This window comes from Quercus robur, chromosome 4, assembly GCF_932294415.1.
Source record: "Quercus robur chromosome 4, dhQueRobu3.1, whole genome shotgun sequence".
NCBI classification, from domain to species: domain Eukaryota; kingdom Viridiplantae; phylum Streptophyta; class Magnoliopsida; order Fagales; family Fagaceae; genus Quercus; species Quercus robur.
The window spans coordinates 2,284,899-2,302,083 of record NC_065537.1 but is presented as its reverse complement, the minus strand read 5'-3'; the positions used below and the strand labels follow the sequence as shown (position 1 = coordinate 2,302,083).

The following is a 17,185-nucleotide window of genomic DNA, read 5'->3' as shown; positions in this document are numbered from 1 at the left end:
CAAGTGTATCTTGAGAAATCATCAACAATGACCGTAATGTACCTTTTTCCTCCTAGACTTTTAGTTCTTGTGGGCCCCATTAGATCTATATGAAGGAGCTCTAAGCATCGTGAAGTGGCGATCACATTCGCCATGTAGTGACTTGCCTTTATTTGCTTCCCTATTTGGCATGCACCAAAAAAGTCTTCTCCACCTTTCCAAATTTTGGAAGTCCTTCAACAACTTCGTATTTAGAGACTTTAGCCACTTGTTTGAAGTCTGCATGTCCGAATCTTTAATGCCAAAGTTCCAACAAGTCAACACGAGCAATTCTGCAGGAAATTGGTGCTGTAGGAACCACTCCATAGCAATTGTCGGTAGTCCTCTTTCCTTCCAAGACTTGAATCCCTTCTTCATTGATGATTAAGCATCCCTTCTTCGAGAATTGGACAAGGAAATCCTCATCACATATTTGAGTGATGCTCAGAAGATTTGCCTTCAGCCCTTTGATGTATAATACATCTTTCAACAGAGGTAATCCACGTATCTCAATAGTCCCTTTACCGAGAACTTGAGCATAACTTCCATCACCAAAAGTCACATAGTCACCAACCTTCACTTTGAGTGTCTTAAACAGTGATTTATCTCCTGTCATGTGACGAGAACAGCCGCTGTCAAGATACCATAAGCATGAATTAAATACCTTCAATGAGGTATGCACGGATAAGCTTGCATGAGACAAACATTCTTGACCTTCAAACAGAATTTTAGTTTTCATGCTTCTGTTAGATTGACATTTCAGATTATCAATCTCCTCACACAACATTCTATTTCTTCTTTTATACTTCTTAACCAACAAATTAGACTCATATAGACTATTGTGTAAAATGTGATTCTCATTTTCAAAATATTTCAGCATGTGAACAAACATTCTAGCATGTTTCTTTGATTTTAATAACTCTAAGAGTTCATTGTTAGGACACCCTTCAAACATACTCATAGAGTCATTATCACAAACATGTAAACCACAATTCAGCATGCCCTTTTTCATAGCTTCATCCAAAGCTAAGGGGTCTAGGATCGCACTTAGGTAATTAAACCACAGCAAGTGCACCCGCTCTGATACCAATTGAAAGTTCAAATATGTGTATAAACACCCTTGAACGTTTAGACCCTCAATTTACAGATTAACCAATTCAAGCTTTATATCAAACAACTAGTGTGCGGAAAATGAACAAAAGCTATAAAACAGAATTGGAAAACAATCTAAGCCAATTTAAAATCACAACCCACAGCAGATAATAAAAGGCAAAGATAAAAGGGAAGGAAGATGCAAACACAAGGACAATACGCGATGTGTTATCGAAGAGGAAACCGAAGCCCTCGGCGTAAAACCTCTCCGCCGCCCTCCAAGCGGTAAACAATCCACTAGAAAATGTAGTTGGATACATGGATAGCAATAGACCCTCCAAGCCTAATCTACCCAATGCACCTAAGCCCTCCAAGCATCTTGCTCCAACGAGGTTGCGCCGAACCTTTTTCTTTTCTAGCTTCCCGAATTCCGCTACTAGACCATAGCATCACCCAATATGAATTGGTACCTTCCTAACTGCTTCCCAAAGCACCAAATAAACCTTCTCACAGATATGGGTATGGTGAGAAAAGGATTTGGCCAAGAATCTCTCAAGGATGTATCAATGGAGAGGAAGAGAGTAGAGGAATTTGAAGAGTCTCTTAGATGAAGATTGTGGATGAATCAATCTTGTTTTTCTCTAGGGTTTCTCTCTCAAAATTCTCTCTGGAAGCTCTCTTTCTTTTGTGGGTATAAGGGGTATATATACTAGGGTGAGAGAGGAATGTGAAACGTCAGGTTTTTCAAAACACGGCTGGCTCGCGGCTTGGCCTCGCGACTTGACTGAGTCGCAAGATCCAGTCGCGAGATAACCGTATGGCCAGTTGTCCTGTTTTGTCCTGTAGTGCTCCAGCTAGCATGACTGTTCACCTTCTGGCATGCTTGGCACATGTGCTGCATCTGGCGGCTTGCAGCCATGAGTCACCCACAAGGCCAAGCCGCAAGTCTCTGTTTTCTTGCACACTTTTGAGCAAATTTCACTCTATCTCACTCACTACCCTTACAACAAGCCCACCTAAATACAAGATTACTAAATGCTGAAATACAAGCAAATTTGGCACGGAATAAAGCCAATTAGATGGTTGAATAAATTCAACCTTACACAATCTACATTGGTTGATGCTATAGTCAAGTAGCGGAATCCGGAAAGCTAGAAAAGAAATAGGTTCGGCGCAACCTCATTGGAGCAAGAAGCTTGGAGGGCTTAGGTACACTGGATAGATTAGGCTTGGAGGGTCTATTGCTGTTCATGTATCCCAACTACATTTTCTAGTGGATTACTTACCACTTGGAGCATGGTAGAGAGGTTTTATGCCGAGGGCTTCGGTTTCCTCTTCTATAACACATCGAGTGTTGTCCTTGTGTTTGCATCTTCCTTCCCTTTTATCTTTGCCTTTTATTATTCGCTATGGGTTGTGATTTTAATTGGCTTAGGTTGTTTACCAATTCTATTTATAGATTTTGTTCATTTTCGTACACTAGTTGTTTGACATAAAGCTTGAATTGGTTATTTTGTAATTGGGGGTCTAAACGTTCAAGGGTGATATATTTACTATTTGAACTTTCAATTGGTATCAGAGTGGGTACACTTTTAGTGGTTTCATTACCATAGTGTGATCCTTGACTCCCTATTGAGATGGATCGATCTCAATCCCTAAATGCACCTCCATATTTTGATGGTAGTAATTATGCTTTTTGGAAGGTTCGCATGAGAGCATTTCTATGTTCCATTGATGAATCAGTTTGGGATGTTGTTGATATAGGTTGGACCAGGTCTGAGGAAGCCAAATCCACATGGGATAAGGCAGCATTTGCTGCATCTAATGCTAACAGTAAAGCACTTAACGCAATTTTCTGTGGTGTGTCTCTAGATGAGTTTCATAGGATTTCTCATATTACTGTTGCCAAAGAAGCATGAGAGATATTGGAGACCACCTACGAAGGAACGAAGAAAGTGAAAGATACCAAGCTGCAGATGCTGACCACTCGGTTTGAGGAGTTAAAAATGAGTGTGGATGAGTCCTTTGACTCTTTCTATAGCAAGCTGAATGAGGTGATTGTAAGCGAGTTCAATTTGGGAGAGAAAATGGAGGATTCTAAAATTGTAAGGAAGATCCTTCGATCATTGCCGGAAAGTTTTCGTGCCAAAGTGACTGCGATTGGAGAGAGCAAGGGCCTTGATGACATCAAAGTCCAAGAGCTAGTTGGTTCTCTTTAGACTTATGAAATGTCGCTGCCCAATCAACGGAAGAGCAAATCTCTTGCTCTTAAGACCATTAATGAGAAGGTGGAAGTCCTTAACTCATCGGAAGAAGATGTGGTTGACAAAGATGTTGCATACCTTGTAAAAAATTTTCGAAAATTCTTGAAATTCAAGAATAATGGAAAATTTGATGATAAAGGGAAATTCCAAAGTTTAGGAAGGGAGAAAAGGGAATTCAAAAAGAAAGGTGGAAAAGAATCCCAATCTACACAAGGTGTCACTTGTTTTGAATGCAACGAGCATGGACACTTTAAAAAGGAATGTCCGAATTATTTGAAATCGAAAGGCAAAGTGTATGCCACGACATTGAGTGACTTGGATTCATCCGACTCAGATTCTGAGGAAAGCTGTGATGGAGAAGGGAATTATTCAGCTTTCATGACGATTGCCCTTGTTGAATCTTTAGACGAGTTGAATTTGCTTGTACGAGAACTTGGAGATAGTGATGAAGAATCATTGGGAGTTGTTGAAGAATCAGATGCTGAAGAAGATGAAATCATAGCCAATCTTCAAGAGAATTATAACTCACTCCTAGAGAAGTCGGGTGAGTACACAAGGGTGGCCAAGGCAGTTGTGAGAAAAATGAAGAAGGTAGAGGAGGACTATAAAAGTCTCCTAATTCGCTATAAGGAGGCTAAATGTGAGATAGAAACACTGAATGGTGAGCTATCAGAAGCCTACACAAAAGTGAGATTTCTTGAGCAAGAGGTTGTGCAAGCAAATGCTAAAATAGAGAGGGTCACCACCAAGAAGTTAGATGATGTTATTTCATCACAAAAGAGCTTTTCAGACAAATCCGGGTTGGGATATACCGGAGGGAGTAACTCATCTGGCAATATCACTAAAGAAGTGAAGTTTATAAAAGCCAAAGAGTCAACTGAAGTTGGCCTTACTACTGAGAAGCCCAACATTGAGGAGAAGAGGAATGTGGAGAACCAACGGATGTTGAACAACCCTCATAATCAATCTGTGGGTAGGTCTGAATCTCGAGCCAAGTCTCGTCCACGATCACAAAAAGGTCCTAAATCGAACTATGTGTGTCATCATTGCGGACTTTAAGGGCATACTCGGCCAAATTGTCAAAAACTGAGAGCAATGAATAATGCAACTGCTCCAAGGTCACGAGGACCTAGAAATGACAGGAGAAATTGGGCTGGTGAACCATCAAGAGATCAAAGTGGTGATACCGGAATAATGGACGTGATGAAGATAATTGGTGCTTTCACCAACTGCTTGAAGAGCTTCACACGAAGGTTTGAAAGCCCTAACTCTCGTACCCAATCGTATAAGAAAATCACCCCAAGCACAAGTGACGTGTGGGTGAAAAGGGGTACTCATGCATAAGCATTACAACATGTTCATGCATCAATACTTCCTATGCTTTGTGACTTAGTTTGGTTGTTTGCTATTTTATTGTGTTGGTTGAAATGTGTTTGTTTATTTTTTCATTCTATCGTTTATTCTTTTTTGTTTTTTTTTTATCAATCTTTTCCTTCTTATGTGTCAAAAATCCAAAAACCACATAAAAAGTAGAAAATCAAAAGGTTTGATCAACATTGTTGAGTTTTGTCTCAAAACTTGTTTTGTCTTGTACCTTTGTACTAATGGCTTTGTGCATTTACGAGCGTAGCTTGTTCCTTTGCACTCTTCTTATTGTGGAAGAAATCTTGAAATCTATGTGACTGTTATAAATAGATCTTCAAACTTGTCATGAATGATTAGTGAATGATTATGTTAATCTTGAGACATGCATAGACTTGTGCCTATATATATTCCCACTCTTTATTTTTGTTTTTGCTAAAAAGAGCTCACCAAATGTAAATCTCCAAATGAAAAGAGATATTGAGCTGCAAAAGCCTGTCACACATACTAGTATTCGACTAGGAAAAAGGGAAAGCGACCAAAAATTAAAGTGAATGATTATTCAAAAAGCCAAATGCTATCTCATCAAGGTGAAATATCAAATATCACTCTCACAATGAGAGGTGATTGTCTCAAAAGGATCAAAAAGATCAAATATTATGATTGAAAATGGAGTCAAATGTAAAACTCCAAATTATGTAATCAAGTCTTGTGGGAGGTCATATATGCATGCTTCTGTAATTGAGATGGGTCACATGATCTAGTGCTAATTGTGTATGCCTTGGTTGAATTGATCATTGAAGCTTCACATTAGACAAAGGACTATCTCATTGTTGATACTCACACACAACACACAAGTTTATGTTCAATGAATGCCATATTCATTTGTGTGATTGTACTTGATAAAATGTGTTTTCACATGCTCAATCTTTGTTGATTCAAGCACAAAAATATTTTTGAGTGTTTTAGGTGTTTTTGGAAAGTATTTTATTCTTCAAAGACTGAAAATTTCAAAAAAACAGTGTTGCCCTGTTTTGGCGACTCAGTCGCGAGTAAGTCAAGTCGCATGCCACAGTCGCGAGCTCACGGGTCTATTTTGGTGACTTGTTCGCGAGTGGAAGGTCCAGTCGCGAGGGGTACATAGAGATTTTCACGGCTCAGCTCGCGACTCCCTTGCGAGTAAGACTTCCAGTCGCGAAAAACACTTAGAATTTTTTTTCAAAACTTTTGGCTTGAAGTGTTTTGGCGGGTGGATCTGGCGACTATCTAGCGACTTACCTCAGCCGCGAAAAACGCGAGTTTTGTACAGTGAGGGCAGTTTTTAAAATCTTTTTTAGTTTTCCCTCGAACTTTTTGTGACTGTTCATCTTTTCTCTTATCTGTCTCCTTCCCAAACGCTCCGTGTAACCCACTTCGAACTCCATTGTTGCTTCTTTTCAACTCAAAATCTTCAAGAAAAAGGTATGGGTATTCTTTCTCACACTCTATATTTCTTGTTTTTGTGCTTTTCCCGCTTGATTATTTACATTTTTTTTTCTGATTTGAGTTGGGTTTATGTTTCAGCTGTTGTTCTCGGTCCGTGCTTAGCTAGTAGAGGCTATTGATTTTTTTTTATGAACTTGTTTAAGTTGCTGGATTTGGTCTTCATCATGCGACTTTCTCTTAGCTTAGGGATTGTTATCTGTCTTATACCCATCTTGTCTGATCTCATTTTGATGTGTTGTTTCAAAATGTTTATGACTTGTTTGTTGGGTGATTTGAATCTGTGTTTGTTTGATTCTAGTGTGTGCATCTATCTTGTGTTCTCTGGGTGATTTCATACTCATCATAGTATATGTCTCATTGACATATGTTTGTCCTTTGGGTGATGTCAGTCTCTACAGCATTAGTACTCTTCTACATAATGCTAGTTGTTCTTGAGTATCTACCTTTGGGTTCATTCATCTATGTGGTTGGTTTAAGTTATGAGATTTTTCCTTTATTATTGTCTTTATTACTAACAAAGTACTGATTTGTTCTACACATGTATTGTACTATGTTGTTGTGGCCTTTTCTGATTATTCACAGATGGCTCCTTAAACCCCAAAGAAGAAAACTCCTGTAAAGAAAGCAGATAAGAGAATGAAAATGGACCCTAATATGTTTAAGTCTGTTTATCCTTTGACCAATAACGTTTATTCCAAATGTCTATTACTAATTTATTAAAACTTCCAATGAAAAATAAGACCCAACCTAGCAATGACAAAGACAGCCTCATTTACAGATGCAGCCAACAATTTCTATCATCCTGTATGAACAATTTTTTCTTTCCTCATAAAAGTGTACTTTACATTCTTTAAAGAATAAAAATTGTCACACACATCCTATTATATACTCATTTTTTAAACTAAAACACATGATCCGAAAACATGATTTCAATTTTGAAATAGTGCTTTCAGATATCGATTTTAGTTTAAAATTTTTTTCAGCTTACCATTTCAGTTTAAAAAATATGTGTGAACACTATTCCTTTTTTATTTTTTAAATATATTTACTCTTCTTAACCAACTTGTCTTTGGATCAAAGTAATCCAATTAAAATAAATTATATATTGCTAGCACTCCTAATATTTGGGAGTGCTTGTCAGTCGTCACTTTAATCCTTTAGCATTAATTGTCCAAGTACATGCAAAGCAAGAATAAGATAATATACCATATCAGTGATATGAAAAGCTTACTTTAGAAAGTGTGAACTGGGAATGGATGTACCATTCTCCATCATTAAGATAATATTAGCATGGTATTATTTAAGTGCTCATCCAACTAATTGCATGTCTTCTCTAAGCAACATCTCAAAATTATTTATTCAATTGAGTTCGAAGACCACGGCAGCAAATTTGTTTCTAGCTAGTTTTCAGCCAACCGCCAACCATGGTTTTGTTGTTTAAACTTTAAGCAAATCTTTTTAATTATGTATTATATTCCGTTCCAACTACTCACGCACGTGCGTAAATACATACATACATACATACATACATATATATATATATATATATATATATATATATAGAACTTAGCAACACATGGCTATAGTGTTACACTTAGCAAAAAAAAAAAAACCCATAGTTTTGTTAGTTTCAAATGTTATTTCTTACTGTGTTTTTAGGAACTTCTTTGATTTCTCGCTTATACAAAAAATTATTAATTTCTTGATAAATAACAAGCTACCAAATTTTCCAACCAATAAATGCATGTCATGCCATTGATAAAACCCTTATAATCACTATACTATTGTATGATTTGGGAGTTAGTAGTATTTTTATAACTTTTTTATGGGATATTTTTATAACTTTTTTTACTAAAAAGAAGAGGAAGAAAATAACTACAGGCTAATAAATTGACTCTTTTTTTTTTTGAGAAGAAACATATAAATTGACTTATATGCTAAAAATCAAATTATTTGTTTAAAGTCATTTTGTATCTTATTTATAAACCAATAAGCCATCAAACAGAGGGAAAATGATCATTTGTATGGATTCATTTCTTATATAGTTCAGATTAGGTATAAAAAAATTTAAACGTTTATCACATCAATTAAAATTTTAATACCTTAACAATTTCTACATTGTTATATATTGAAAAGAAAATCTTAACCCCAAATTAATTCTCTTCTTTTAAAGTGAAAATGAAAGGAGGCATCCTATCCCTTTTTATATGATTAAAATCTGGCGGAATCCACTTACACTAAAATAAAAATAAAAAACAAAAACAAAAATAACCAACCAAATCAATCTTAAGAAAGATAAATGTTGTTTTTTTGACCAAGCACTACACACAACCTACAATTATTTTCACATAATTTGAGCAAACCAAAAGCTAATTAATTAAACCAAGACATCACCTACACCATTGCAAGCTGATTTTTCTTTGTGTTCTTCCTCATCCATCGTATCAAAAAGTGCTCTACCTCTTGTCTCTGGCAAACATGCTGCAAATAGCCCACAACACCCTATCACCAACCCAAATACCACATAGGATGAAATTCCATCTCTTCTCTCTGCAGCCACTAGCATCGGACTAAACACACCACCAAACACAATTGCTTGTCTCACCAACGAAGTAGCTGAGTTCCTCACACAAGTAGGGAACAATTCTATTGTGAATATGAGTAATATACCGAAAGCAGTACAAGCACTGAAGAAGGATATTAACTCAAGTCCAATCTGCAATCTTGTCCACACCTCACCTTTTAAAGCACACATAATACTGAAAATCCCACTAAGGGTAGTGAAAGCAAGCACAGAAAGTTTTCTGTTCAACTTACCTATAAACAAGATAATGAACATTGAAGATGGTATCTCAGATAAGGCATTTAATGTGACACTCAAGTAGAGATTGAATGACAAGTTTCCTAGGCCTAATGGCATGCCATAGTACACCATTCCAATCCCAAAACCTATCACCATAACCAGTAACAACCTTCGGAAAGCCCATCTTTTCTGCACCAACATCTTTATAGTTGAGTAAACATTCCCATTATTCGACATTTCTTGCTCAAACGAAACCTCAGAAAAGCTCCAACTATGGCTAGGTGGTGCAATGCTTTTCAACGTGGCCACCGCTTCTTCTTTACGTCCACGCACAAGTAGCCATCTGGGTGACTCATGAACAAAGAAGTGAACCAACAAAGAATACAAGATTCCTGGGATAGAAGTCCACAAATAAAGAGATCTCCAAGATGAAATTCTATTCAAATAAGCTATAGCTGGTAGTGATAAGAACCCAATTGTGGAACAAAAGAATCCTGTCACACCCACTTGGCCTCGCCACCTTTTTCCCACAAGCTCAATTGTTAACACAAGTGCAGATGTTCCAATTGTTGCACGGGAAAACCCACAAACCAATCTTAAAGCCGAGTAAACCCAAATGTTGGTGGAGAAGACAGTAAGCAAAGAAGATAGAGACATAGTTAGGCATGAGAGAAAGAGCATGTTTTTGCGACCAAGTGAGGAATCAGCAAGTGTAGCAAGAACAAGTCCACCCACTAGGCAACCCAAGAAGAAAGAAGATGCAGGCAAGCCAGTGATAATGGAAGCAGCACACTCTAAGTTCCATTCTGATATGATTGAAGTATAGGCAGGAAAATCCCATGCCCATGAATTCTTCGGAAGATTGCAAATATTGGAGACTGAGTTACAATCAAGTTGATTAGAAGTACAGTGCCATACCGGGTGTGCATCAGTGAAGACACTAATGAATGTTTGTTGTGCATCAAATATCCATGCAATAGATACAAGTAGTGCTTGGAGGAATTGGGCCCATCCAAAATCTCCTATACACCTTTCAATGGTGGAATCAAGAGATGGATGGTGTTTCTCTAAAGGTGGAGGGCTGCTTTCTGACTTGACAGAGTTGGGTTGGGAGAGAAGTGGTGTTGAATCTGCCATTTCCAAATATGTTTATGAGAAGGCAAGAGTTGGTAGTGTGAGAGGAATGTGAATGAATAACAATGGATTTTATAGTTGTTTTAGGCTAGGAGAGAGTCTAACAGAGTAACAGTGTGTGCCAGGTCAAATATCACATTTAATATTAACCTCATGAAAATATTTTATTTGTTCATAAAAAGAACTACTGTTTTTTAATTCTGGCTGGATCTAATAGTCTTAGAATAATGACGCAGCTATAGCTGGAGATGCGCATGTCTGATTCTATTGACCATTTTACATTTATTTTTCTTGTCCTTGTGTCATTTAATAAAATTTTGTCGTTAGGGCCTTTGATCAAGTGGATATTTATGAGAACAGAAACAAAGCATTACAACAAAAATTATATCATTAATGAATTATGACAAGATCTTTAAAAGTGGATATTCACTAGATTCAAAGAACATAGAACACAAATTTCCCTAAAGTAACAAACGAATTTGAAAGAGCCACATGCATAACAGCATAAGACATTCTGAAAATGAAAATTTATATTAGATGATTAAAATAATCTAAAAACAAAAACTGAAATTAGCCAGCTACTAAAAAGATAACATGACCACTCCAGAATTGCTTCACGACGCTGATAACCCTGAAAGCAACTTTTTGAGTAATACTTCCCAAAAAAAGAAAACATATGCTGAGATGACTTGGGATATCTGCATGCCGGATTTGAGCTGCGACTTAGGAGAAGAAGATGATATCGATGACACTGGAACGCCCATGCATGGTACTGTTAAAGAAGACACACAACGCTGAACTCCACCACAGCAATAACAAGGATTTGAACACAGAGGACTAGGAAATACAGGTGACTCTAGAAATGAAGCGTAAACTTGCTGGGCCGTGGCAAACGAGCATCATCCTCAAACTCATGGGAAGACCTCTCAGATATCAGGCACTCCAAACCAGGTTAGCGAGTATTTGGCGACCCTCAGGTATGACTCATTTCATTGATATTGGATATGGCTTTTTTATTATGCGTTTTGACGAAACAAAGGACTACCATCATGCGCTCATGGATGGACCATGGCTTGTGGGCAACCAATACCTACACGTGCAGGCATGGGAAGCAAATTTCCACCCACACATAGCCAAAATTTCAACTACGGCAGTTTGGATCCGTTTGGAACAATTGCCTATAGAATACTATCATACCGAGTTTCTCAAACACGTGGGCCATAAACTAGGAAAACTTCTAAAGGTGGACGCCATAACTAGTGCCGCCATTCGAGGGAGATATGCTCGGCTATGTGTCCAACTAAACATGACTAACCCGCTACCGAAACAAGTTAAAATTGTCTCCTTTTGGCAAGACATTGTCTACGAAAACCTTCCCCTGCTTTGCTACCAGTGTGGACGAATTGGCCACTGTGAAGCTCACTGCTCCGAGGGCCTCACTGAAACTCCAACCATGACCCCTCTTGAACCTGACCCATGTGCTGACCAGGGAACATCATCACCGACCCATGAGACAACTCCCTGGAAAACGGTACAAACCCGGCGTGCTAGAGCTCGAAGGCCACCTTCTGAGACTTCTCCACGTGGTATGCAGCACCAACGTGATGCGCATACCCCAGTAAAACCACGTGTCCCACCCACTTCACCTCAGGTCCATGTGCTGCGCAATCCGTATGTTGGTTTAGCGAAGGGACAGCCACTTGATGGCTTGACGCAGCCAGTTGGATTTCACTGAGATAAGGTGGCATCAAACGATAAATCCCAGCTTTTACTTCAGCCACGTGAGGTGGACACGGACTGCATGCAACCAGCTTGCATGAACACCTGTCCCCGTACTGCACAGAATGCACCATCCTATCAAACCATGCATTCTGTGGAGAACACCAACGCTGCTAACCAGTCTGCCCCCACACAGCCAGAACAACTCTTGCACAATGCCTCCCTCATCGGACCACAGCTCCACGACTCCCACATAGACAAACCCCGACCTGCCCCCACACAGCCAGAACAACTCTTGCACAATGCCTCCCTCATCGGACCACAGCTCCACGACTCCCACACAGACAGACCCCGACCTGCATCTCACCCCGACTCACCACAATCTCCCACCTCTCCCTGCCACTCCCAACATGAACACACCTTCATCTTTCCCCCACGACCAAGCCCAGGAGATGGCGAACCTCGAACAGATATGGAGCAGCCTCTCTCTAGGCCGTTCCAACGATGAGACGGTGACATATGTCCAAATATTGGTTCACCCACGGACTGCACTGGTATGGAATCAAGAAACGCAGACACCAAGTCTGCCCATGCTGCTCGAACCAACACCCCAACCTACTCCTTACCATACTCCATGGACTCATGTCCGAGTGCGCCGGTCGACGCACCCACATCAAGCCCCGGCAAGCCATTCCCGAGCTCCACCAGTACGACAGCAGAGCAATTAAGCGAGCTTAACCAGTGTGGACTCTCCCGACCCACTGCCCGTAGCCATTTTCCTCTTCCTGGATCTCGGTGAAATAATCATAGCACTAAGAGAGGACGAACCCAGCCTGTACATAATCATGTTCTCAAACCAAAGCCTTCCATTTGTCATGTCCGGCACGCACTAGGCCAGGCTCGGTGAAGTGGCACTAATGTATTGCATCTAGACCACCACAACAAGGCATCAATGCCTCACTCCATCTGCAGCAAGGACCTCGATGATAGGGGGAGCCCCAAATGACTACCTCAATCCTAATACTTCACCAATGAAAATGATTGCTTGGAACTGTCATAGTGAGACTTTTCGAAACCATGCCTATGAACTCCATCGTAGGCATCACCCTAATATTCTGATCATTATCGAGCCCCGCATTGCCGAAGCAAGGGTTCAAGCTGTGATTAACACGCTTCTGTACACTCATTCTCACCGAGTGGATCCTACTGGTTTCTCTGGAGGCATCTGGCTGCTATGGAATGAAAGCCCTTCCCTCTAGATCGAAATTATCACTCATAGCGAATATAGCATCCATGCTTTGGTGAAGGTATCCTCTCCCTCTCTAACTTTTTCACTCACTGCCGTATATGCCTCGTCTAATTTTACCAAGCGTAAATTGTTTTAGGAATATTTGCAAAATCTAGCTACAGTTGTTTCTTTACCGTGGGTTCTCTTGGGTGATTTTAATGATATGCTTTCGAATGATGAAAAAATGGGAGGCTTACCTATCAATGGATATCGTATAACTGCTTTTAGAAATTGCATGGATAGGTGTGGTCTCATGGATCTTGGCTTTCACGGTCCTCATTTTACGTGGACTACAAAAAGCCCGATATGGCAAAACAATATTAAGGAACGATTGGATAGAGGGTTGGGCAATGCTGACTAGAAACTGATCTTCCCTGCTTCTAAAATCCACCACCTACCTAGGGTTAAATCTGACCACTGTCCCATTATGCTTATCACTGACCCCTTAGCACCAAAATCCTCCAAGCCTTTTAGGTTTGAGCAAATGTGGCTTACTGATCCTACCTTCTCTTCCCTTGTGAAGGATAGATAGAAAACTTCTTAAACACTCCCTTCTGCTTCCTCCCCCTTGTCTAGGTTCCCCCGACGCCTTGATTTCTTAACCAATAACATTCGCACCTGGAACTCTAACCATTTTGGCAATTTATTCTGGCGCAAAAATCGTATTTTAGCTAGGATTCGGGGCCTCCAACTGGCCTTAACTAGGAAACCCTCGGCTTTTTTATACTCTCTTGAGCAACAACTAGCTCAAGAATATAACACTATTCTCCATCAAGAATATTTATATTGGCAACTCAAATCTCGAATCTTGTGGCTAAACTATGGTGATGCCAATACAAAGTACTTTCACCTAAAAACCATCCAAAGACAGAACCATTTAAGGGTGACTACTTTAAAAGATGACATAGGATTATCGCTGACTGGAGAGCCCCTAACCCAACATATTAATAATGCTTTTAAAAAATTATTTCAGGCTACGTCTCCTCATATACGCCCTACACCTAGGACTACGAGGCAGGGTAGTCAATGTAGTCCTTTTCTTACTTATGCCCACTCGTTAGCCTGTATTCCCTCTCCTGCAGAAATCCTTAGGAACCTTAGGGAACTCCCTCCTTTAAAGGCACCTGGGCCAGATGGCTATCATAAGCTTTTCTTCCAACAAAATTGGTCTTGTTTGGGCCCGAGTATAATTCAAGTTCTTTAGGAAATTTTTGAACAGCTTACCATACCTCCAAACTAGGGCCTCACAAACCTGGTACTTATTCCAAAAGTGGCTCATCCTGAACTAATCACCCAGTTCTGTCCAATTAGCCTTTGCAATACCCTATATAAATTACTTTCTCAAATCATTGTGTAACGACTCAAACCTTATATTGTAGAGGTTATTAACCCCTACCAAGTTGGGTTTGTGCCAGTTCGCCGAACAAGTGATAATATTATCCTCGTCCAGGAACTGATTTGAACGTTAAAATCTAGGCGAGGTCGAGCTGGATACATGGCTCTTAAATTGGACCTTGAAAAAGCCTATGATCGATTAGAATGGCCTTTTATTCGGGACACCCTAGAATTCTTTCACATGCCACCAACCCTCATTACTCTTATAGTGAATATGATCTCCTCAACTCGACTCCATATTCTGTGGAATGGGACTCCTCTCCAAGAAGTGGCGCCAAGTCGGGGAGTAAGACAAGGTGACCCTCTGTCTCCATATTTGTTTATCCTTTGTATGGAACGGTTGTCTCTCCAATTGGAAGAGGCTGTCCGTGGTAAATGCATTCACCCTATAAATTTTAGGGCTAGGGTACTCCTCTTGCATTTATTTTTCGTCGTTGATATCTTTCTCTTCACAAAAGCCACGACTAGGGACTGCAAAAATTTATGCCAAATTCTACACAAATTTTGTGATTCATCTGGCCAACTCATGAGTGTTACCAAATCGAGACTATGGTTTTCCCCTGGTACCCCTAGGCGAATAAAAGAGCAAGTGGCTGGAATATTTGGGATTCCCACCACTGACCGCATTGGTACCTACCTAGGCACACCTATATTCACCTCCCGCCGCATGGCACAATCTTACCAATACTTAGTAGATAATATCCGATCGCGAATTGAAGGCTGGCAAGTCAAATATCTATCGATGGCTGGTAGGGCCACCCTCGTCAAAGCCTCTGTGACTACCATCCCGATCTACGCCATGCAAACCACGCTCCTTCCACAAAAAATTAGTCACCAAATAGACAAAATGAGTTGTAACTTCCTTTGGGGGGATACTGAACGTCACAGAGGCTGCCACACAGTCAAATGGGAGATTGTCACGCTACCCAAGGAGGTGGGAGGTTTGGGTATCCCATCCACCCGGCATAGAAACCATGCAATTCTAATGAATCAGGCTTGGCACCTATATACCAATCCCACTATGCTATGGGCCTAGGTGCTCAAAGCTAAATATTTTCCACAGTCAACTCTGTTTACTAGCCCGTGTAACTCAAGAGGGTCGCATATTTGGACCATTTTCTCACTAGGAGCAAAGTTGCTTCGACAAGGCATGAGTTGGATAGTAGGAGATGGCCAAACTATTCGCCTATGGAAGGACCCTTGGCTCCCTCAAGGCTCTCTTCGTAGCTATATCGAGGGGCCCCTCCTCCCTCATGATGAAGACTATCAGGTCCATTCGCTGTGGACCAACAAGACATGGTCTTTTGAGGCTCTCAATATCCCTCTTCCCACCCAACTTCAAAACCTCATTCAAGGTATTCCTGTGCCACAGTATGCTCAACTAACAGATACTTTCCTATGGCCCCACAACAATGGTACTTGTTCGGTAAAATCCACCTCAAAATTTCTTTTTCACCAACACCATGCACCATGGAATAAACCTCTATGGAACTGGATTTGGGCTTTAACCTGCCCCCAAAAGATTCAAATTTTCTTATGGAAGGCTATGCGCAACCAATTGCCCACTAAACAATTCCTAGCTTTTGGGCGTCCACATGTGAATACTCATTGTCCCCGGTGTCATACCTCGGAAACAACCATCCACATTTTACGCGACTGCCCCTGGACGAAAGAGATCTGGCAACAATCCCCAAGAATCTTGCCCCTGAACTTCTTCCGAATGTCGTTGCAAGACTGGTCACGGTACAATGCAACGACGACTATTGTAATCCTGCCCCATCAAATTCCTTGGCATGTATATTTCCCCTTCACTTGTTGGAATATTTGGTTAGCTCGTAATGGACGGATTTTCAGGGATCAATCTCGATCCTAACATAGTATTATCTACTCCTCCATACAAGCAGCTACGGAATTTTACTACCTAGCTAGCACTATCAGGCAGACCTAGGTCAAAATCCTCCGAAATATATGCTGGCATATGCCCCCCAACCCCTTTATAAAAATTAATACTAATGGAAGTGCCCTAGGTAATTCGGGTATAGCAGGAGCTGGGGGAATTTTGCGGAATCATTTGGGACAATGGATATCAGGATTTTCTCTCCACGTGGGACTAGCAACAAATAATATGGCTGAATTATCCGCGACCAGGCAGGGCTTGGCCATGGCTTGGACTCTGGGATTTAAATTTATTTACCTAGAACTTGACTCAAAAGTGGTAATAAATTGGTTAACAAATCCCAATACAAGTTTCCCTACTAATATGATGCCTTTAATTTGTGATTGCAGGAACCTTTTAGAGCAGGACTGGGAAGTGCGTATGCAGCACATTTACCGTGAAGCAAATGAATGTGCAGACGCTCTGGCAAAGCGGGGAACTCACCAACGGAATCTTTTGACTGTCTATAGTACATGTCCCAGTTTTGTATATGTTAACTATGGAAGGGATTTGGCGGGCCTGGGCATGACTAGACTATGTGCCCCAGGCTCAAATGTTGGTGATGTATGAACATTATATATTTTAAATAAGACCTCCCGTTTTCCACCAAAAAAAAAAAAAGAACATAGAACACCAAGTTTGAATCTAGTTTTATTTATTTATTTTTAATAAAAGGTTAAAATCACCAA

The 17,185-nt window shown here is 40.2% G+C and overlaps 3 protein-coding genes across 3 annotated transcripts in view; 1 reads left to right on the top strand and 2 right to left on the bottom strand.

Annotated features, from left to right (window-relative positions):
* Nucleotides 1-8,425: 8,425 nt before the first annotated feature.
* Nucleotides 8,426-17,185, bottom strand: part of LOC126720328 (organic cation/carnitine transporter 3-like) — a 71,466-nt gene continuing 62,706 nt past the window's right edge. Inside the window, exon 2 of the mRNA XM_050422662.1 lies at nt 8,426-8,553. The gene's annotated coding sequence lies outside the window, so the exon portion shown is untranslated. The remainder of the gene's footprint in view (nt 8,554-17,185) is intronic.
* On the bottom strand, nt 8,560-10,161 carry LOC126720329 (organic cation/carnitine transporter 3-like). The gene has a single exon (XM_050422664.1). It carries the CDS (start codon nt 10,159-10,161, stop codon nt 8,599-8,601), a length of 1,563 nt encoding a protein of 520 aa, XP_050278621.1. The 3' UTR covers nt 8,560-8,598.
* On the top strand, nt 11,021-11,893 carry LOC126720230 (uncharacterized). Its single transcript, XM_050422549.1, has one exon. The coding sequence runs from the start codon at nt 11,021-11,023 to the stop codon at nt 11,891-11,893; it is 873 nt and encodes a 290-aa protein (XP_050278506.1).